General features: G+C 36.0%; 1 protein-coding gene across 1 annotated transcript; it reads right to left on the bottom strand.

The window, feature by feature from the left end:
- Positions 1-14: 14 nt before the first annotated feature.
- On the bottom strand, positions 15-24,120 carry SEC23A (Sec23 homolog A (S. cerevisiae)). The gene is made up of 19 exons (XM_009578937.1): positions 23,895-24,120; positions 22,010-22,067; positions 21,656-21,742; positions 20,274-20,510; positions 20,086-20,165; positions 19,246-19,390; positions 18,745-18,903; positions 17,801-17,916; positions 15,443-15,566; positions 14,418-14,498; positions 12,583-12,672; positions 11,213-11,319; positions 10,044-10,197; positions 9,232-9,309; positions 7,980-8,141; positions 6,377-6,463; positions 4,791-4,946; positions 4,109-4,174; positions 15-528 (listed from the first exon to the last, which is right to left on the bottom strand). The coding sequence occupies exons 1-19, from the start codon at positions 24,113-24,115 to the stop codon at positions 439-441; spliced, it is 2,298 nt and encodes a 765-aa protein (XP_009577232.1). The 5' UTR covers positions 24,116-24,120; the 3' UTR covers positions 15-438.
- Between the last annotated feature and the right edge of the window lie 210 nt (positions 24,121-24,330).

The following is a 24,330-nucleotide window of genomic DNA, read 5'->3' as shown; positions in this document are numbered from 1 at the left end:
TGCTCAAATTGAGAAAGCAAAAGTAGTCATATGGCAGTCTGGAAAGCCCGACACCACCAAAGATTTCCTTTATTGTTCAATGTGCTTTTGCAGTGCAGAGCAGAATCAACCTCAACCATTTAAAAAGGAAACTGAAATCACATCTCAAAGTTGTTATAAATGATCTCAAAGTAATCATAGTATCACAGTAATCAAAATGACTGTTCTTTTTCCTCTAATTATAACTTAATCTACTACCTGTCATTTTTACAAACTGCAGTTCACATTAAAACATTTGCTGATAACAAAAGCTTTTCTTTGAAAACAACACTGCTTTACATCTAGTCAGGCAGCTTGTGCATATCAGAGCATTCTGTCAAGCAAGACATGGAAAAGGTAAAGGAGAAAAAGCTGAAATATGGCTACAGCTTATCTGTGCCTTTAATGCACTGCAGAATCTCAGGCAGCACTAGAGACAGCAAGTTTCTTCAGATGATCCATAAATACTTGCAAGCTGACATCATCAGTAAGAATGGGTGCTCCAGACTCCTATAAATAAAAGTAAACAAGGAGAATTGATTATACTCCTTGTGAAGAAAAAGCATTTTAAGGCACAATACGTTCCATTAAATAAACACTTCATAAATTTAGAAAGACCTTAGAAGCATATCATTGGTGAAATCCTCTGACAAAAAACAGTAGACTGTACATTTACATAAATTTTCATCTGTTTACATAAATTCAGGCATAAACCAAAATTTTTTGCATATGGCAATGAGCTGCAGTATAGCAAGATATTTACATCAACCATACAAAACTCAGAGTATTTGACAGATGCCAAATACTAACTTACAAATTTTTAAAAGTAAAGAAAACTTCCATGCCACAGTTCCTGTATCATTCCTACCTCAGTGGAGCAGACAAAGGCGAGACAAACAGAAACATGCAAGTGACACAACAAATCAATAGCTGTCAGTGAAGCTCAGACATATCAGAATGGCGAAAGGAGAAAATAAATCCACTAAGGGTCTGATTTGATACCGAGTGAAGGTCAACCAGCTTTCTCAAGGAAAGCTGGGCCAATTCTCTCCTACAGCCTCTGTGCCACCTCAGAGAAACACCAAAAACAACATCGGAAGGTCATGCCACTGCAAAATCATATCACAAAAGATTAAAAAAAACCTTTTGGGTGGATTTTTGCAATTTACTTTTTGACCTCAGAAGTAATTTTTAAAAATCCAGTAAGTTCAAAGTGGTCATTTTTTAATTACTACTTTTAAACAAATTTACAGTAGAAATAAAACAGCAACTGGCAACTCTGCAAATGTTACATAGTAACTCTCTTAAGTCCTTTGAAACCAATCTGCCATTACTTCCATTTACAGCTGTAGGAAGAATTCCTATAAATCTCAACAATTCAATCTCTTCAAAGGTACTAAGCACTCATATTTCCAAATGAAATAGAGCTGTCTGAACTCTTACAAAATCTTAAAAAACACAGACATGAAAGTCTTAATGACGACGCTTAGAACTGGTGCCCCCTTTTGAGAACAGGCCAAAACCAGTTCTCGGTTAATGATCAAGGGACAAATCCAGGAGCAGTAAGAGTTTTTAGATCACTACAATACACTTGACACAATACACAGCCACGCTCAGGGAAGGCCCACTAAATTATCTGTGAGCTGATGGTGGCAAGATGAGAATAAAGGATGTTCTACTTCCAAGCCTGCCAAATGCTAAGCCTGAGCTCTCTCATTTAAGAGGCCACAAGTGAATTACAAGTAGTTTAATTCTGGGGCAGGATACAATTTGCCACCTTGTGCCTTACACGTGGAAGGACAGTACATCATCCTCCAGTAAATAAACCACCAAAGGAGCTGACAGACCCCTAAGAAAAGAGATCCCTCACGATGACTGCTAGTGGCAATCCAGGGTAACAAAACCAATGCACAGACTATTCCTGAAGCTGAACACCTTATCCAACATGTGCACACAGGCAGCTGCTGTCACCACTGCTACCACCATCTGCAGTAGCTTTACTCTGAAGACTGGGAACCCTTCATTCTAGCAGGTAAGGTAGCAGAGTATTTTATTTGCTGGGGAATAACGTGAAAACCAGCAAGGTCACAATGTACAAATCTGAAAAGTACATGAGAATTAGCTTTGATTTTTCACAGACCACCTTAAGTTTTGTTTTCTATTCATTCAAAATTTTGATCTAAGGTGCAATGAGAATTTAAATTTAATTAACAGTGATTTCGTGACAGCTAGCTGGGTATTTGGTAAGATTTGTGCCAGTGACCTCTTCTTTCATTTCAAATTGCAAATTCCCCATAGTTACCAAGACAAAAAAGATCAAAAAAAAAAAAAAAAAAGCTGAAAATAAAGGCATTCTCAAATAAATGTCAGATCCAGTATAATCTGAAAATTTCAACTGCATCTTCAAAGACTACCAACATAATAGAGCTGTATGAAAAGTTTACCATTATCTTCTGAAAATGTTTTCTGTACTATATAAGGCACCTACCTGCTAAAGTTTAAAAAAATCTTTACGGACAATATTAAAAACCAAACTAGTCAATTAATCACCTCCTGGAAAGTGGTTTCAGTGGTGTGTGAGTGCCCTCTTCAGGTCAATGTGGACTAACAATTTTTCTGTAGACTCAGTTATGCACAAAATGAAACTACATGAAACAATCCAGGAAGCTCATGAGAAAAACAAGAGCAAAACCAATTCAGTTTAAAATTTTCTCCCAACAGTTACATTTCTCATTTCAGAATTTGTACTTGGTTCAACTTTGTTCACAAAAAACCCTGCAAACACAGCAGGATATTATGTTGAGCACACATGCTGCAATGCCACTGGGGAGATTAACACACCATTTCTTATGTTACTCTAGAACTGAATTCTTTTCAATATTAAAAGGGAAAGCTGTCTTTTCTAAGACGTATCAAAGAGTCTCACTTGTCCAGCATGAACAATTTTCTTAGAGATCAGTTCAAGAATTGTTTTGTATTTGCATTTACATTTGGAATACTGTTTCATTTGCTTACTAATTAAATGAGCAGGAAACAGTTGTCCTGTACTGTTGGAAACACCAAAGCTTCAAAAATTTCCAGGTAATGTTTAGATAAAAACAAGACCTTTCAAACTACAGGATTTGTGTGTATGTTGTGGAGGAAACGTGATGAAGAGAGACACTAACAGTCTGCTGGTTAGGTTATCAACTTTGGAGGCAAGAGAGCTGGGTTCAAATCGTGCTGCCCCTGACTCAGTACAGTTTTGAAGTATTTTCACTTTGGATCTCAGTGCTCTTCCCTGCCAGAAGTTTCACTAGAACCAATACATCCTTATGAAAACGTACCCTGATAAAACTCACCTGACAAAAATCACTGCAGTAAAATTGCTAGAGAGCTCTCTTACTCATGACTTGAACACTGTATGCCCTTTAGCAAAGTACTTTAAAAGTACAGTTAGTATGTAGCTTCAACTGTCTGATGCCATTACATTTTCATGAGAAAATGACACTGCACTAGCATTCACCCACAGCAGTATTTCTCTTCCCAGTATAAAAACTGAATTTGGAGGGAGAACATGGAACTAGGATGCAACGTTCAGGAATACAAGCTGCTCCAGGAAGTTTAACTTTTGAACTCGTACATAACTTCCTTCCTAAAGACAAGATTTGAAAAACTGATTCCTGGTCACCTGGGCCACCAAAATTCTGGAAAACATCAGTACAGTTGTAGTGATGTACTTTTCAGTTCTTCCGTATAACTAACGTCAAAATTTATTTCCCCTATTGCAAAAAGGTCCCCTAGTCTTTATGTGTGGTAAGTGCTCTTTCTAAGGTATTTGGAGGTATTTGTCTAAGAAAGATGGCTAGACATGAAAGTAGCCTAACAGAAGCTTGAAACAGCAAACCAGATCATTTTTGTCTGAAGAGATGAAATCCATTTTTCTTAACTTTTGCAATTTTGGTGACATCAGGCCAAAACTGCATTTCTTTTTCAGTTTCAAAACTTGGCATTATCACTTATATGTACACAATGCGTCACGTGATTTCTGAAATAGGGAGGAAGAACGTAAAATCATGCATACCAGCTTCATCAGCAGATTCACACTTACCTGCCCCCATGCATACATATTGTTATGAGTCTGAGAGGGATTTACTTTTGAAAGCAGGAAACGAGCCTTTAAAAAGCAAAACACAGGCAATAAATTAATCTTCTTAAATAGAAATTTCTCATACTCAGAAAAAATTACACGTGTATGAAATACACCATTTGTATTATTTGGAGATAAAAACATGCACAGGTACCTATTCAGAAGAGCAAGTAGCACCTCTATAAATAAAGACACTCCCTGGATTCCACAGCTATAATGCAGAACTGCTAACAACTTTTCAATGCAGCAGAAAGTAAAGCTTTTGTCTTTTTCTAAGCACTAGCAAAGCAAATGTGATATCAATAAAATGTTAATTAATAAGTTTTAAAAAAATAACACAAAGAATACTTCTAGTATTGGTCCAGAGACCCTGACAAGTACTATCTTTTTTGTCTTACACACCTCACACAAGGAATCTGACAGTCCAAGTCAGTATGGTAAAAACAGTAATAAACAACAGGATTCACAAATTAGGCAAAAAGCTACTACTAAATATCTGGCTCTGTAAAAGCTTCAAAATTCAAAACTTTCATTTGCAATTTACATATATTTCAGCACAGAAATGCATGTTTACTACCAAAAAAATCTCATGACATTACTAACACATCACTTCCTAGATTATGTAATATATATTTTACCACACCTGGCTTCCTCCATGCTCTGTATCAATGTATCTGGGCATTGGAAATCTGGAATGGAGAATTTCTTGGGCATCATCTATTGGAGCTTGTAGCAAATGATGGAAGTTTTCATATTCTGGCATATCTTGGTAACCTGATTTACGCCACTGAGCTATGGTCTGGGGATAGGGGGAAGAAAGAAGTTTAGAACTGATTCATCAATCTTTCTTAGATGATACACAGGGCTTTTCAGAGGAGAATGTGCCATTGCTGGCCTCTTTTTCTATCACTCAGCCCTTTCTGCCCTATAGTATGCAAGTTAATTTTTAAAAACCAAGGTGTACAAGTAACATGCCGCTAGTTTTTTTTTTTTTAAACTCTAACAATTTGTGTCAAACATTTAGTTCATGAGGTCAAGGATACTATTTACATTTCTCTAATATGCACGTCTATGACACATAAAAAATAAATACTTACACTGACATTTACCGTTCAGGGCCTGCAGCGCAGCCTCCCCACCTTCTAGGAGTGAAGCTGGCTGCTCAGGGTCAGCTCACCGATACAGGCTGTTGTTAGGAAAGACCTGGAGGGAGTCTCAGTAGGGGTTTCCCCCTCCTTTGCTTGGCAGCTGTTTTAAGCTGAGGCTCTCATCGCTGGCTCCTGCCTGAGCTCCACTGCAGCCGTGCCTGTACCTGGCCATGTACCCCACTCATCCAGACCCCCACCCGGGGACTTGACTAACCGGCTAGAACTTGGACCTGTCTCATCCCCAACGACTTGTGTGATGATCTGGACTGGTGGCTGAACCTCGCTACTGTCTGTAAACTGCTCTGCTTGCCATGCTCAATGAAGCCAGGTACTCACTGGTGAGGCCTCTGCTGCCTTGCAATCACGCTCAGCTCCCCATTCCCCTTCCCTCAGGGAGCAGCCTACTCCTGCTGCTTCCTGACAGCGTCTTACAAAAATACAGAGAATATTGTTCTATTTAATAAGTGTTAAAGTTTAGTAACCATTTGCAATAGTGCAGCTATGAGAACATGATCCAGAACAGTATTTCTCAAAGTCTCAGCTGGGAACCATTTCCAGTTGCAAAGCAGTAAAAAGCAGCAGCTCAATTCCTCCAGGGCAGCAGCGCACTAGGCAAGTCACAAGCATTTATATTTATATTACTAGCGAATGTCTATCTACTGAACTGCCAGGAGCAGTTTCATCCCTCCAGGACAATGCGGGTGAAGGGTGACTGGTGTTCTGACTGCCTATCCCTGAAGAACTAATTTAGAGGTCTAAAATAAATGAGTGAAAAGCAGGGGGGTGCGCGGGGAATAACACTCAAAAGTTGGAAAACTATTGATCTAAAACAAATAATCTGCATATTGAAGCTAATTCATCCGAAACCCGTCATAACAAATAGCACCAAAACATCAAGTAAGGTCAGGTATCTGTGTATAGGCATGTTAGGTTACCAAACTACAAACATGAATTAGGAGTCTGGTATCAGCCATGCAGATGAGAGGTAAAGCACTGGAGTGCTTTAGAACTGGGGCTTGACTTTCATAACGTAGCACTCCTACAGAAAAAGAATATTTATGTAAGAAATTACAAATCTTACCTCTCCATGATAAATAAGGATCTGGAAAAAGGTGTCCATAAGAAGAATGCGATCTGGTAAAATGCTGCTGCTATCCAGAAGAACAGGCTAAGATTTAAAAATAAATTAAAAAATACCAACTGATGCAGAATTGAGCAATCAGATGGCATTACCAGCTTTTTGAATCAGTCACTGAATCTTAGGAGCCTTTTCAATCACTTACTAAAGCTCCATATTTGCTCGTTTTCATGTTATACATCTGCAACCCACATAATCTCATTCTAAAGTTATCCAGCCTGATTCTGAATATGTAACTTCATGAAAGTAATAAAAATGGTATTCAAGAGCTGAAACCTCTTTCATTATCATGCACTTTTCTAGTCTTTCAAGTACCTCCATATTTACCTATACAATGCCATTAACTTAAATGATATTTCAATATATAAAGATTCAGTAGTTATAAGATTTGGGGGTTGTGCGTTGTTTGGTTTTTTTAGTCTTGTCCTTACAGCTCTTATTACTATGCATATATATCCACCAATACTGTATAGAATAAATACTCATGAAATCTAATACTTATGAAATCTAATGTAATATTTAAAGTTTTAATTCACCTTTTTAAGGGCAGTGACACTATATTGGCACTATATGATTTTAATTGAATCAGTACCAGGTGATTTAATTGGCTCAATCTTATTAGGGATACCAAAAATATTAACTATTCCAAGAATAAAAAAAAAAAGATTATTACTCATTCTACACTGAGGTGTCAGCTTCTGCTTGATCATGCTTCTCCTTTGCATCACCCATGTGACTAATTGTTATTCATACATGGGAGAATGATCTTACACCTGTGAGTAGCTCTTCACAAACCCCCTCATTACTTTAATTTAAACTCCACTTTTAAAAGTCTTTTTTTTATCCCCATGACAGTCTTTAAAAAAAAAAAAAAAAATTCCTAACAAAAGTTAGAATTCCAACCTGCCAAGATCCTTGCCTACTATGTTTATTTTCACTGTCTTAACATTTCCTCACTCCCTCTTACCTATCAGACTACTTTTGTTGTCTCCTACCTTACACTTATTTCACAAGCTTCTCGGAAGATCATCTTTTTATTTTAGGTTTATACAGAATGTGGCATGATAAGGTCAGCTGGAAGGTTCTGTACCAAATCTATACATAATGGTAACCTCATCAAAATTAGAAGCTTTGGATGAGGGCATTAAGATAGAGGAAATTTTGTACATTTCAAAAACACCCCAACTTTTCTTTCAAACTCTACAGAAAAAGTACATTCTGAAATAAAAACATTTTTGTTGATGTTTACATTCTGGCACCACAAAAACAAAAGCAAAACTCATACAGCTCTCAAAAACTAACAAAAAAATGTACCATTCCTTAGTTTAAAACATCATCTCTTCACAAACTGACTTGTCAAGACTATGCTACATCAGAATTCTGAGATATGCCTTGTTCATAGTATGTTCTATATTAAATGAATATTCTTTCTCATGCGATAAATTTTAAAACAACACATTTTATAACATGTAACAGTGAGGACAACAATCATCTCCCTCTCAAAACAGCACCTTTTAACCTACTATTATGTTATATATAATGATACCTCTGGAGGTCCATTGAAAGAGTAGGCATAAAGAATCGGCTGAACCATGATAAGCGACTGGGTTAGATCTTGACGCATAAAATGATGACGATAATATGAGCTCTCATCTGGACTGTTATTAAAAACTTGTAAGAAAGGAGATCTTCTCAAGTGAAACATAAACTGCAAAACAAAAACCATTTGTTTGAACGTTCACAGATAAAAAGGAGAGTTGTACAAGGAGAGAAATCTTTTCCACAGACTACATGAGACCAATGCCACAAAAAAATTGAATTCCAAGTCCTTTAACATTTTTAACTGGTATATGCACCTTTGCCAGTTTTTATATACTCTCATGAGAGTAAGACAGAGAGATCAGAATGGATAAACCTACAAAGCAGCTTTGAATTAAGAGGAAAAGTTTAGTATTTCTTCTTCTCCAGTACTCACTGGAGAAATAGGAATAAATATTGCCAAAGCCTTCACTTTACTATAAGTTCTACTGTTCCTACAAGGGAGGCTGCTGTGCTTGCACGCAGAAGGTAAGTTATAGCATGTGAACAGGAAAAGGAACATTAACCACAGCAAAGTTGAACTTTGTTAGTAAAGTGGAAAAAGCAAATCCTTTCATTGCTGAATCAATCTCTCCACATGCTGAATCAATCTCTCAACAACACTTGAGACCACAACCCTGAGACAGATTGGTAGATAACTCAAACAGAAATATCATGGAAGTCCATGAAGAGTCCAAAAGCAACATATCAGGAGCTATCAGAATGAAGGAATTAATCAGAACGGATTATTAGCAAAGAAATTATTCAAAGTTTAATATAGTCAAGCTCAAGTTCACTTCACCAGTGAAGTGTTTCTTTTCAGGTCAGTATTATAAATCATATAGGAAAGAAACAAGAAAGCAAAACCGTATCTTTTCTCATATTTTCTGAATTTCTTCATTAAAACTGCCCTTAAAAAAACCAGTGTCATTATCTGAATTACAAACTCAGGTAAGATGTGGATTCCGTTACAGGAGAAACAAAAAATATACACAGTTAGAGGAAGTTTAGCTGTAAGGACAGAGGGCAAAAGGGGACACAGCAGCACAGACAACAGAAGTGATTTGCCTAATGTCACATGCCAGGCAGTAGCTGAGGGCAGGGGGTCTTTCCATTCTGATATCCAGTGTAATGCCTTATTTTACTCTGTGCTACAGTGCCTCTTCCTTCACTAAGCGTTCTCTCTTTATCCCTCATAGACACACCTTCCTACTACTCACCTGTGGGTAAAGTGAAAAGGTTTCTGAAAATCTGAAAGAGCTTGGATCATCCTTGTGATATTCACCAAATTTCTGACACTGGAGTAAAAGAAAAATTTATCTAAATTAAGAAACATACTTGCTTGGTCATTACTGTAAGTTTGTTTGCTTTTAATAGACACATGATTTGAGGTGCTTACAGCTTTCTAAGCAAACAGAAACTTAGCAAAAACACCGATGTAAGTTCTTTTCTTAACAAGCAGTGATTTCCTTGCATATGAGGCTTTAATGGCTTTTTGGTTTTTTTCTCTAAAATCGCTAAGCAGAGTTAGATGATTAAACAGCCCTGGAGAACATGTTTAAAATTAAATTATTAATAACTACTTACTTACAAGTAAGAAATAAAAAACACAAAACACCAGAAAACTGAACTTTCGAAAATAAAGAAATCCCATACGGTTTTCTAGATACTTTGACTTTTTTTTTTTTTTTTTTTGCTAAAAATATTTTCTCTACAACATCATTATAGGCAGCACAAAGTAGAGAAAGCTTTAATTTCTGCTAATCTCATGCTAGAATTTCTCTCAATTGCTGGCAATTACCAACTGCTGAGGACTGAGGAAACATTAATAAATGAACTAAAAACATATCTGCTCTTTTTTGCAGTTAAAATAGAAAATCTTAGTTAATTTTGCATACCCACTTGTGGAAATGAAGCATTCCGGTTTTTTTTTGTCTTGTTTTGTTTTTAAAGAAACAATCACTGAACACTAGTCATTTATGAATATGGAGACAAGAAACCAATCTAACTCTTTTAATATAGTCCTTTTTACCAGTCGTATAAGTTGTCTGTCCAGCCACCTAAGCACATCAGGCCCCTCTTCTGTCTCTGCCCTATACACTGCCAATCTAGCCATGAGAATCGCAGCAGCTTCCTGGTCAAAAGATGCAGCAATGTTTTGAATCTGTGTCTGTGCATCTGCCCAGCTACAAGAGAAAAATACAAGTATTTGCATCATAGTGAAAGGAAAGATGTCCAACCTCAAAATATCCCTTCAAAATTAAGGCAAAGAAAGCAGTGTTAGCATTTTAACAAACTCATGCTGGAGCTTCAAACATCTACTGGGCGTAAATGAGCAGTCTCTCAGTTAACAGTTCTTTAATTAGAAATGTCCTTATTTGTACAGATGCCATGCAACCAGTGAAATAAAATATAATGCCACTCATAAAACAGTTATTATATTAAAAAAAATTAATTATGAAAGGTAAGTTACAGAAAACACTGTCCACGAAGCTAATCACACATTCCCACACAAGCAGTTTTCTTGTGCACCTTGCTTGTTCTTTTCAATTTACAAAGTGAACTATTATCTGTCCTTCTAACAGTCACCAAGAAGATTTTACTAACATAATTAATGTAAGTTAACAAAATATTCCTATCAACAGTAATGGCAATGTTTTTTTTGATAAACTGAATCTTCCATCGAATTAACCAATCAATAATCCTCTTCAGCTTAAAGGAAATGTCATTGGACGTTGAAAAATGCCTGCATGATATTAAACATCACCTTCTAGAATTGTGAAGTAAATTGAATCAAGGAAGCTGCAGGTAAAGGTTATACATGGAAGAACAGGTATTTACACCCCCCTGAACTGCAGCTAGCACTCTCAAGTTAAGTTACAAAGTGATCTTTGCCATTCCCTAAGTCCGACCATCTCCTCAGTTTAGGCCATAGAATTTCACTCAAAGCTTCCTCTTCATCTAAAATCATTTGGGTTACTTCAGAGCACTCCCATAACATCATTATACAGCCACAGCAACCTCTCAGAGAAGAAACAGCCCACAGAACAAGAGAGGCAACTGTCTCAAAGGTATGATCATGCCTTCACCACTTGTGGCACTGCATATCCCAGAACAATAGATTGGTTACAAAATCTAAAGATTAAAAGGCAAATATATATCCTGCTTTTTCGAAAATGATTCATCACAAGTAAAACATACTTTCTGGCAACTGTCGTCACTCTGATACGTCTCTGTCCACTGGAATGCTGGTATTGAGTCACAAACTGGATTGCACCACGTCCTCCTTGAGGAATGGGAGCGTTGTGCTAAGTACAGGAGGAAAAAAAATTAAATGGAGGTGAATCTCAAGATTTTACAGTATGATTTGAAAATGCATAAACAAATTACTAGAAAATGATAACATTCTTAGCAATAGGCAGCTCAAGTTATATAAATGCATTGTCTGGTGTTTTTATTATGTTGAGTACCTTTGCTAAACATGGCTAACAAACTTCGAGACTGTTAACGGATGTTAGGAGCAGTTGCTGCCTCCACCAGATACCCTTAAAGCAACCAATGCTCTCTCCTTCCACATACCCTTGCAGAGACAATACTTTCAAAGGGGCTGCGTTACAATTGCTGATTTCATTAGATTCTATTTGAACACCATGCGATTCACTAGAATTACAGGGCAACAAAAACAATACTACTCTAAAATGTTGATTAATGAATCCCAGAAAGTGCCATCGAAACATGAAGATTGGAATCCAGATGTAAACTGAAATTTCAAAACTCTGGTCAGTAGAAATACCTTGTTAGCAGCATATAAACCTGTAAGTAATTCCAAAGGAGGAGGACAGTTGAAATCAACCATTACACACCCTGACCGGATCAGTTTTAGGGCTAGTAATAAAATGAGACCAAAATAAATATGCAAAAAGTAAAATGAAAAATGGCTAAGGTAAGTTCAAGTTTTCAAACCTTTGCATAGGTTATAAAGTATAGCGTACTAAATATATAGAAACTACATTCAACTCACATAGTTCCTGAGCTTCAAATATTTGGAAGAAGGGAAAGTACTAGCAGGAAGTGGCACATTTGCTTGTCATGTTTTTATCCTCTTTCCTAGCACCCCCTCAGGGAGACAGGAAACCAGGCTATATGCCCCTGAGGTATTCCAATGAAGCCAACCTTTACTTGCAAATACTGAGCAATTAAAGCATAAACTAAAATGTAACATTATGGAGTAATTACCTTGTAATACTGAAAGGCACTTTTAAATATACAGATTACAGTATTTTCATATTTGCAGCTGACATACATTTTAATAAGTAACACTGAAAAGAAAAGCTGGGACTTAGATTATGAACTCTATCCAAAATTTGTAGAGCTCTTTGGTTCTCATTATCATATTCAAGAAGAAGATTAGCTCATCATTAAGCTGTTAGTGTCCATCTCTAAACTTTGACAACACAAAATAGCAACATCATTTGTATGTTGTACATGTATCATATTGTAAAATACAGGCTTCAGCAGTCACATAACTAAAATTACTGTGTTTAGTAGACAAGAAGACAAGTATTTATTACCTGGTTGACCACCTCAAAGTACAGTGCAAGTGTTGTAGTAGGATTAAGTCCACAAATCTTCCACTGACAAGTACCTCCTGTTCCAATCTCCTGTAGAAAGATTTTTATAATACTTTTACAAACCAGAATTATTATCTTCCTTTGTGAAGTACAACATCTGGCCATTACAGGTAATTGTTTATGACTACTCTGTCACAAGTCTTCTCCCTGCTCACTCTGTCAGCTTCTCTGACAAACACTCTTGGAAAACAACGTCAGTGTTGGATGCAGGAATAATAAAAAAGGAGATGGTTGCAAAAGATTAGAATATTAGAAAGACAAGGAAATGGCATTAGAAAAATGGAAAAAGCAAGTCAGAAACAGGAAAAAGTACTAGACGTTGCTTAAACAGTCCCAAGAGAAGAGGTAAGAAGCACATGTAAGTGGAATGACTCTTCTAAGGCACACCAGTAAAACTTTAACTAGACAGCTTACATAGTATATAGTTACATAGTCTCTAGTAACTAACAAGGTAACTGTATATAGATAGTGATACCTGTCAAGTGACAATTCCTTTTTGTCATCCAAACAACATAAATACCCAGAGAAACCAATTAAAATAATCAGTCATCCACAATGGACCCAGTGAAACCAAACAAAACATTCAAGGAAAATTATACCGGCAATATTTTCACTGTGCTTGTGTTCACTGTTAAAAGCATTATGGCTAGATTAATTGTCCAGTTACCACTTGCAACGAGCTGCATGCGTCTACATTTTATTCATATGTTTTACCCCAAAAATTTTAATTCAGGTATGTTCAACAAAAAGGGGTTTGGAATAGAAATTAATCATTATATAATTGCAAGGCAACAAATGAATTCACAATTAATTTTCTATTACCTCCTATGATTTAAATATATAGCTTAAAATAAGGAGATGTACATTTGACTGTTTTTTGGGTTTTTAACTTTTATTGTAATATATGCAATCATTCAGGTGACAAAATAAGAAAATCTGCACCAGACCACTGAGAAGAAAAGAAAAAAAAAAATGCTGATTATATTGAGATTTTTAGTTCACAAAGATGCAATCATAAATACAAGGAAAATTTAGGCACGAAAAATGCTTGATTAAAGCAGGCCATTTGTAAGCACTTTCATACTGAAAAGTGCTCCATTATGCAAATTGTTAGGAACAAAAGTAAGACTTCTCAAATGTAAGACATTTTGGCTACTTGCAGAAACTCTTTTTGATTAGTAATCAAATGCAAAATTAAACTATAATAACATTATTTGATAAGAAAATAAGTGATCATTTAAGTCTGATGTAAATTTAAAGGAGTTACTTCAGGAGCCTGTAATCGTTGGATATTCTAACCAATTAATTAAATGTGCATTTGGTGAAACAGCTATACAAATGGGAAGATGGGGTCAAGATGAAGGTGTCTTGTGTCCTCCTGTTCACTCAGTCCTTCTAAACAAAGTATTTTCACGGTTCTCTGTTTGGATAAAAGGACATAGCTCTGATTTTAACAATAAAGCATGCTAACTCACTTTCTACTTGGTTTCTGCTTTGCCAGCATACAACTTCTCTTCAACAATTTTAAAGCAACCACTCAGTGGACAAACCTAACCAACCAAGCGAGGTCTAATACAACTTGAATCTAATCTATCAGCCAACAGGAGCTTATCCAAAAAACAGCCCTTGCGTGTATTTAATTTAAAACTGGTAAAAGAGCAAACACTCTTTGTTCCATTTATAGAAAAGTTTCAGCCTCTCTTCAAATCCAGAAATCCTAATTCCTATTGTTCCATAGTAGGATATTACCTTCATTTTCAGCAAAGTTAACTTACATTTTCTGAGACACAAGGTCCTTTAGAGTTGAGAGAGATACAGGGTCCAATCGCTCCAGAAATCTTTACTTCTCTTGAAGTCTTCATATTTAGAAGAAAAACTTAATTAATATGCCACACTAAGAAGAACTCAGTCTTATTTTATCATTAGTTAATGAAAACCTTAATGCAAATCAGACTCTTGATACCTTTAGGTTATACATATAATAATACTTGAGATTAAAACTGAAGACCGTAAGATAAGCCTGTACATACACCACACTGAACTTACACTCTCTTATCTCCTAAACATATTTAGCTAAAAGCAAAATTCAGTTATTTACGTTCTTCCAATGTAATTTTGAAGTGATTTGTACGTTCCTCTAGAACTGGGGCTCCCTATTTGCATTTTCCAGGATCTTCCAACAAAATTCACAAGAACATGTACGTGAAAAAAAGAGGGTTCAATTATTTGTCCTGATAGTGAAAACTTAAACAGAATTTTACTGAACAAGAAAATAGTCCCATATTCTTCTACAAGGCAGGTTTGTAATACTGTGCAAGAAACATCATGGAAGACCATACCTGAACCTACAGCACATTCAGCTCTAAGCTTCTCACAAGAGTGGAGGTGAAAATGAACATTGTTAAAGTCCCAGAGTGGATTCTGATAAGGATAGAAAATGGAAGGAAAGCTGTCCTGGACTATGTAGAGAACCTGGACCTAAAACCAAGAAACACTCATGACTGATACCAAAATCTATGCGCATAGCATTGTGAGTTTGTAACGGAAACATTAATTTTAGTTCAGTCCCCTTTTTAGCTGTCACTGAACGCAGGGTAAGAAGGAATTAACATTATTCCTAACTCACATTTACAGAATCACAGAACTGTAAAAAGATAGCTAGGCAGTAACAGCTACGTGCAAGCCAACCCTGACACATCTGTTTAGCACGTTCCTAAAATTCCTTAAAGGGCAGAGACTCCACAGTTCTTAGCCATCCTATTCCAGTGTTTCACTAACACATTGCGGTTTTTATTCTTACCTTTATTTCTAATGTGCCACCAAATCCCATTTTAAATTGTCCTTGCATATCTTTTGTGAATACTCTTTGAAAGGTTTGTTTGAATAAAGATGTATTGAAAGAGTCTCCCATTACCATGTAGCCTCTAGACAACAACAACAGCAAAAAGAACAAACAAACAAAAGCCTCAAGTTAAAACAGATTACTTGTTATGCAATAATTTAGCACATGGGATTTATATACCTTATTTCTATTAAAGGCTAAAACTAATGACAGTTCATGGTGAGGCACATTTTTGCCTTCTTAAAATGGGCTGTCATTAAATTAATATTTTGTTAGGGATGAATTTTGTAAGTGAGCTGCTTGCCCAATCAGCATCGTAAGGTCATTATGATTATAATATGTAAAAAATCTTTCACTGGGAAAATACTATACTGGACTTCAACACCACAAATGTCTCACAACCTTGTCAAGCAAAGTCAGTTAACTACTTCTAGTATTCAATATTTCAAACCTATTACTATGCCATTTTATTTTGAGTAGTTCACTCATTATTTCAAGCTTAAATCTATGCTCAAGAAGCATGATTTGCTTTTATGCTTAGCAATATTCTGTGGATGTAACTGCAACAGTTGCCACTCATCATGAAATATCATAGACTGCATTTAGAAACAGTAATGGGAGATATTATTGTTATTCATCCAAAAATATTAATTAAATCATATTAGTAAAATATGTTAACAGGTCAAACATTACACCGGAAAGAACTTATAGAAGTTTTCAGGTGGATACTTGAAGACAGAAGACAATAGACATGGGCAGAATCAGAAATCCCTCCCTGTATGTAGGGTGTAACCAAATAGAAAATAGGAACAGCTGTAAGAGAAACGGACAAATTACGCATTAAGGCTAGTTTTGCTGGAAGAGCAGAAACAGGGTAAGGTGAGTCACAAGAGCAGAGAGAAAGAGCAAAATTACTCTGTAGTATATAGAAAAATACAGTTTAAGTTTGATACAGAAAAGGAATAGGAATCACATGTGCACGTAAAGTCATAAACTTAAAGATCGTAAGCAGTGGAAACTCCCATGCTAAGGCTATACAAACACACCTCTGAAGAGAAGCAACCCAGCAGTGACTAGCATGGCCAAGCTGGCCTGAAACTCAGCAGCATATGTTCATCACAGCCTGTGGCTGCATCTCTCCTTCTTCTTGGTATGCCTAGATACGTAGTATGTGCTTAGGATCCTCTGTCATATGAAGGTACTGACAGGCAACTAAGAAGCCTGTTACCCACAGATATACCAGTTATTAAACTGATAAGCAAAAACATTTCATTTAATTTTACCTGCAGTTTGTACTGACACATCTAACAATAACAAGCAAGAAAAATGAGCTTAGCAAAAGAATTCAGATTGAATAGAGAAGTCTAACCTAAAAATCAAACGGTATGTAAAGCAGATACTAGCAAAGATGAAGTATTAAAAGTGTAGAAAATACTTTCAGAAAGAGAAGGAGAAAGAAAAGACAGTATTTAAAAAAATACGGAGGAAGAATTGGCAGGATTTACAAAATGAATGAGGTACTTAACACACAAGCAAGAGGCAAAAGTTATCCTAGACTCTAGATCTGTGTAAGAGGAAGGATGAGGGTGTCATCCACAATGACAGAAAATAGGGGAGTGGTTTCATGAGAAAGACTAGAACTTCCTTTGATCCTGTTAAAATGACCTGATGGCAAGACAAGCTGGAGGGAATACAAGACCACGTCTGAAATGTAGAACTGGACAGAGGGAGCAAAAATCAGGAGCAACAGATGCACCTGATAATCACCTAAGACAGTAGTTGAACCTCTGAACAACAGTATATAAAAGAAGGGCATAAACAAGACAGAAGAAGTAACACAGGGTTTTGTACCACTCTGAAGAGCAAGAAAAAGAAGGATGACAGGTCCTTATCTTTACTGAAATCTGCAGCTTACATATACACACACTGAAAAAGAAAAATAGCAACAGCACATAGGATAAATTGCCTGTTTAAAAGATATCCATGTTATTTAAACCTCAAACAGATCATATTTAAAAAAAAAAAAAAAAAAAACAAACAACAAAACAAAACAGCAAACCCCCTTCTGATTAAACCCACAATTATGGTGACAAACTTGCCAGAGGCTGAGAAATTCCACAATTCTGGTACAAATGCAACCATCACAGTATATCAGAGTAGGTTTGTGGGGTTTTTTGTTTGTTTTTTAAAGTAGCAGAATGTTTTTGGTAAGTGCTTCCTGTTAAAAATTATTTAACAAAACAAAAAAAAAAAAACCCACACCACACACAAAAAACTGCACCTTCACAAACCACTTAAAAATGAACAGGCACATACCCAGTGTAGTTGGGACAACACTTCATCTCCAGAAGTCCAGTCTGATCCAACGCACATGCATATATGTCAACAACATGACCATTTGTTGCAGCCCGATTAGCCAAGGCTTCAAAATGCTAAATCCAAGATGAAAATACAGTTCATGGCAATTTATGACGTGAACTCTCTTCATCTTCAGATTAAATCCTAAACTCCCAAAATTTTTCTAAAACAACATTATCAGACTTTATTCACATCATATTCTAATACAAGCGAAAATAATTTTTTTTTCCTGAAATTAAAATTAAGACTGGAATTTTCAACACCTGTGGTTTTTTTCTGACCAGCTGAGAACCTGACTCACACTAGACAGACCAGGGGTTGCTATTTAAACTAGAAAATTACCTTGATCTTTTCTTCTTAAACTTTGCATTAAGTACTAGATCCAACACACAGAATTGAATTTACCTTTCCAATCTCAAGTGTCTATAACAACAGGCGGCTGCGACTGAGCTAATTGTTTAAGCTCCCACGATAACCACTTAAGACGAACTCAACAGGTTTTGGATGCAGTTCACCTGCCCAAATGTACATTTAGGATGAAACAAACTATGCCTAAACTCTACTGCCTAACTATCCCCCAACTACAGAGACAGTTTTGAGCAGCTGTCTTGGAAGCAGACAGCCTTACTCTAGATATATCATCTAGTCACATTAATCTTCTCTGACTTAAACCACGGAAACACTCCAAAGAACTTTAATGTAAAGCTAGACAAAGTCCTAACTCAATATACTGAAATTTCTGAAGAAATTCCTGAAGGCATGCCACTATTCAGAGACAGGTAAACAAAACCACAAAATCCCCATCTCATTTGCTACTACTAACAGTATTTTACAGTGCCAGGCAATGTAAATGTTTGCTTACTGGTAAGATTCCTAAAATATCACCCATGACCATCTCTTACCTTAGTACCCTTTTTAACATATTTAGCATTGTCTTTTTCAATGTCATGCCATGATCTTATAGGTAACTTCAATTCATCCCCTACAACCATGCCAGGTCCTTGTGTAGCAGGTCCTCCAATGAACATCATTATACGTGCACCAGTATTAGGAAAAGTGCACTGCAGGAAATAGAAGACAAATAAAACTATCAGGTTTTTCGACAAGCTGAACAAAAGAAATAGCTATGCAGGTATTTATCATGTTTATAGGATTCTAACAATAACTGTACTTTTTCCCTCCAGAAACTTAAATCCACTGTTAATTCAAAGTCTCAATTTTCTCTCATTAAAATGTGTAAAAACGTACGATTACTCAATGTATGTAGGGAATTATATCCATCAGAATCATCATACAAATCTAATATGCATCAATTACTAAGGTTTTTATATATTGATCGTGGCAGCTTTTCTGCAACAAAATGTCTATTTACATATTAGCACAACTGTAGTTAAAGCTATTACCTCAAGGAGCCCTACAGCTATAGAAAGAGCCACTCCAGAAGAACGTAAGGGCCGTTTTCCTTGTGGAACAGGCCAAGGATCCCGTTGCAGTTCACCCAAAAGATCAGTAAGATTCATATCAATTTTCTGCACTGGCTGCAAAAATCTGTAAACAAATACATGGAATTAGTTTAGATTCAAATTGTTAAATAAAATTTTTATCAGCAGATGATTACCTATGAATCTCAAAAAGAAACTCAAGTTTCACTACTTCAGTGAAAATCAAAGATCAGAAGAAACATTAACATATAAAGAATTTTTCATGCTCTCTGCTATGGGCTGTCTACAAATGCAGCTACTTATTGGAAGGCGGAGACTGCAAAACTCTCTCTCTCTTTTATCATTTCATCAATTTCTTCTATGTCACAGTGGGATACACAGGAGAATCAAACACCAACCGTTTCCAAATGAGAGACAGAAAGGGAGGGGAGAGAAGTCGAAGAGGGAGAAAAAGGGAAGGCAAAACTGGATATCCACATAAGAAAGGGGCACTAAAGCAGGTATTAACATTTTCCAGCATACCAACCAACAGACGCATCATTATTTACATATCTATAATATGCCTATATAACAGTCTCTCAGAATATTTCCAAAGCATCATCCAGATGATTTTACCATCACCCATTAAGTCTTTTCTTCCCAGTACAAACTGTAGGAAAGAAACAGGCTGTAATCATTAGTCTCCTAGCAAATTTGTGCCTGATCAAAAGGTTCGACTGTCAGTTGATTGTTTTTGTTGTCATAAAACTTAAGTTTTCCAGTAAATCAAGGTATGTTTTTTAGATGTTTTAAGCACCTTACCTGTTAGAAGGTGGTGGCTGCTGCACTTGAGGACCCCGACCGACTTGTGAAACAGCTACTTTTGTAAGCCCTAACATTTCCTGTAGTCAAATACATAAGATTTTATTACAAAATTTGTTTACAGACTATTTGAATTTCTTCATCACCATCACCTCGATAATTTCTTTTTGTTTGCTTTTGTGCGTTACCTGCAGCTGTTTTGCAGATAAGTCCTTTGTTCCTCTGAAAACATAACTTTTGGAAATTCCTTCACAACCAAGCTCATGAACTTGCACCATTCGTCCAAAGGTAATGAGACCTACTAATGCAGTTGGTGGTAGGAGACTAAGTGACATTTGCATGGATTCCTTCAGAGCTTGCAAGTCTTCATCTTCCATGCATGTGTCCACAACATAAAGAAATATCAAAGGCATCTGAGGACCACGCTTTAAGAAACACAAATATAATCACATGAAAACCAAATCTTGCAATATTTACAGGATCAAAAATGAACAAATAAAGTACATTTTGTAAAAGTTTTAATTTTAACCATACCAATAATGTCAATGTTCCATCTAATTTACCTCCCTCTCAAGTAGTAATCAGTATCTGGGGCTAAAGGGGAATGAAACCCCTATCATACTGAACTCTGCACAAAAACGAAATGCTCACTGCAGAAGAAAACAAAAAAAACCTTTCAGGATGTCATGATAGTTTTGAAGCATGTGCCAATCATATAAATCTCTTATTATATAATGAGCTTTTATTGCTCCGAGTAAACATAATAGTCATAAGGCTATTCACAATTAGAAAATATTCCAACCTGGTAACATTCTTTGGCATTTCACCTCATAATTTTACTCTAGAGATCATCAGTTCTTTTTATTCTTTCTAAACTAATTTTGCTGAAGTATGAGCAAATATCTCCTTTACTTTACGTTACAAGAGTTGGCAAAAACTAGATGCTGTTCAGTCTTCGCTCTTCTTTTCATAATCTGAATGCCCCACTGAAGTCTTACAAATTTTAATCCTCAAAAATGGAGTTTAGAGACTACAAATTTGCAATTGCAAGTGTTTGCAATTTTGGGTTGTAGGTCCATTTTTTATTTCTATTCAAGTAACTTCTATCCTAAAAAAGGATGAACATTAAAATTCAAACACCTTTCTCCAAACCAGCTAGCCCTAAAGCTAACTCATAATCATTCAGTTACAAACTTAAATTCAAATGATTAATGAGAGATGAATCAACAGTCAGACAAATTTGAACTGATATCGTTTGAGAAGCACAGCAGTAAGCAGACCCCCATCACAAACCCAAATTAAACTCCTGATAAAGAAACAGACCTAACCAAAATACTGCCTTTAGAAGAGACCTCTCTTTTTTCTTTTTTTTAACCAGTCATCTTAGCCATCCTTGTGTTCTTATAAAAAGTTGTTTTCCGTTTCCAATTGATGACACATATGTTCAATCAACTAACAAGCACATATAGACTCACAGTCATTAAAACACAGTGAAGAAATAAAATTAAAATTAATTCTTTTTTTATATTGCAAGGTTATAGGTGTTAAAGATTTTATTTAATGATTTTACCTGTACTACATATTCAATGCTGGAGAACTGAGGTAAAAGTTCAGCTGGCTGATTCATTTCAGATATGCCAGCATAGGTAGGAGGAAACTGCAAGTAAAAACACAGAAATTAAGTATAAACAAACGATTACAACTTCTACAAAAAACAAAAACATACGTATGGACTACTTTCCTCTGCAACAGATGTTCACTACTGCTGTCATGAAAAAAATCTCAATGCAATCTCTGAAGATATAGCTGCACACTCATGCTCTTGCTGTCAATTTCAGTTCGCAACTACAACTTGAAAAATGAGGATTTTCACTTTTACCTTATAAAAAAGATCTTCTATAACCTGAATGTTTCATTTTCTTACCTGATTTCTCTGATAACAAAAGTTGCAAGCCCAGAGTTTTGCTCGATAATCCACTTGACTATAAAAATACAATAAGAAAAGTTTATATAGCATGAACAATTCTTTTTCCTCCACTGACCCTAGAATAAGTTTCTTTTAATTTTTCAAAAACACATTGACTTTGAAAAAGCTTCCTCCTAATATACTGCCTCCTAAACACCCATACTACAAATTCAAAGTAAGTGTAGTCTTACACAGACATATCAGGCAAATTACTGTCTTTAGAGAAGAGGAATGGTTTTCAAGGAAAAGAAGCAATTAAGAAATTTAAGAATACAGACTCAGCACCTTCATTAGAGACTTTCTGCATGGTTTTAGGCAAATCATTTTAACTTTCTCTACCTTTGCGTTTTTCTCCTTTCTCAGCCTATGCCTATTAGCTGTCAGAGTCTGCGACTACCCTGAATATACATTATGCCCTAAAAAATCAGGTTCCAACTTAATAGCTCTCTGGTGAAAATAACATTTTTACAATTGATGAGCTTACCTCCTTTTATCTACATTTTTATTAGTATTCAGATAGTTAAAATAAAAAATGCAACTTGTACCTTCATGCCATACAGACGTCTTACAAAGTCCTACTCACATCTTAAGGGAAAGTAAACTTTACATGTTTTCTTTCTATCACATCTTCTCCTGTCTACAAGGGCAAAAGTCTTTTTAAAACATCATTAAATCTTTGGATAAATCCCAGCATGCTGTAAACACAACACAGTTCTATTGAGATCAAATGATCTACACCAATTTCAGGGGCTGCAGATTACCTAGCCACACAAGCTTCAAAAGTCCCTCCAAATTGAGTCTCTAATGACACCTTGTAAAAAAAAAAAGAAAAATCCAGTCATGACTCGCATACATAAGACAGGAAAAATGTACACTGTTCACTGTAATGTCAGGGATCTGACTGACCCTTTACGGCTTTGTCTTTCCGTTATTTTTCTTTCAGCCCTCAATAAAAGATAATGCTTCTGAAAAAGTTAGCTTCCACTAAGTCTGACTTCCAGTATAATCAGCCACTGTGTCTGTTTAATACTGAAACACAATTTTACATCTGCTTTGAAATTGTCTCTTCTCCCAAGCAGGGACAAGTCGTTCATAAAATTAAGTGAGTTCTACAGGATCTTCTACATCATGTCTAATCTCTCACTATCACTCTCACTATCACCGATCAAACTCTACCTTAGAAATGGTTCCATTTTTTTTCCATACTTCTGTGACTGGAATGACATACGAAACACCTCCTCTGCTTCCAACCTAAACTTATCCAAGACTACAATCCACAATCATTTGTGCTTGTGCCAATATCACCCTTTAGTTTAAACAGCTTTCACCTTCTCTCATGCCTACTTCTGATGTATTTATCTACCTATCTATCACATCTTTCAGTTTCTGTTTTGGTAAACTAAACCAGCTAACCTGCTTTGGTCTACAAGTGAACTAAGGTCAGTAACAAATATAGTTTATTTTACTTGGAAATTAAACTATCTTAGGGCCCAAGAGTTAAAAAGATATAGCATAGTAACTTTTTGCCCTAGTTATTTTCTAGAGGCAAAATGCAGGAGTATAGTAACTCACAAGATGTGTAGTTCCGGAAAAATAACATACCTAATCATTAATTAAATTAAGTACTTTGAAAAGACTAGTTAAATGAAAGCCATGTTTTAAATATATATGTTAAACATGCAAATTATGTGCAGAAACATCCAAGATCTAGAAGTTTGAGCTGTATACTCATGTGAGGAGTATTTGAACTTCCACATACCAGATCTTTTGCATGTTTCACTGGCACTACTCTAAATATTGTTTGTAAGGAAAAATACTGGCGTAACATATGTATTAGGTTTACCATAAAGGATTCAGAACAGCTCGACATGTGGTCCTACTGCACAACACTGGCTCATACTGAATAGGAGGCAAGTCTGGCCGTTCTTTCAGTGGTGTGAAGAGGGCAGCCACCGGGACTACCATTCTTGTGGCTTCAAGACGACTTGAAGGCCAAACATTCCAGCTGAATCTAACTCCATCTCTGTCCTCATTCTGCTGGATAAATTCCAGGAAGGTTGTCATGGTCAACTTCTCTGTTTATCACTGTAATAAAGAGAGAATCATTAGCAGAATGTTGAAGTGTAGACATCTTTAATCACAAAATATTGAATGTACTTAATGACAGTCACACATTCAAATACTGTAACTGAGTTATAATTAATAAAGACTGAGTAGTGCTTCTAAAATCCTAAAAGCAATGCGCAGAATTACAAGGTGAAACAGAATGAAATTTAAGA

Source organism: Fulmarus glacialis, unplaced genomic scaffold, assembly GCF_000690835.1.
Source record: "Fulmarus glacialis isolate BGI_N327 unplaced genomic scaffold, ASM69083v1 scaffold27355, whole genome shotgun sequence".
Taxonomy (NCBI): domain Eukaryota; kingdom Metazoa; phylum Chordata; class Aves; order Procellariiformes; family Procellariidae; genus Fulmarus; species Fulmarus glacialis.
Note: the sequence above shows the minus strand (reverse complement) of the source record. Positions and strands in the feature narration are given on the sequence as shown.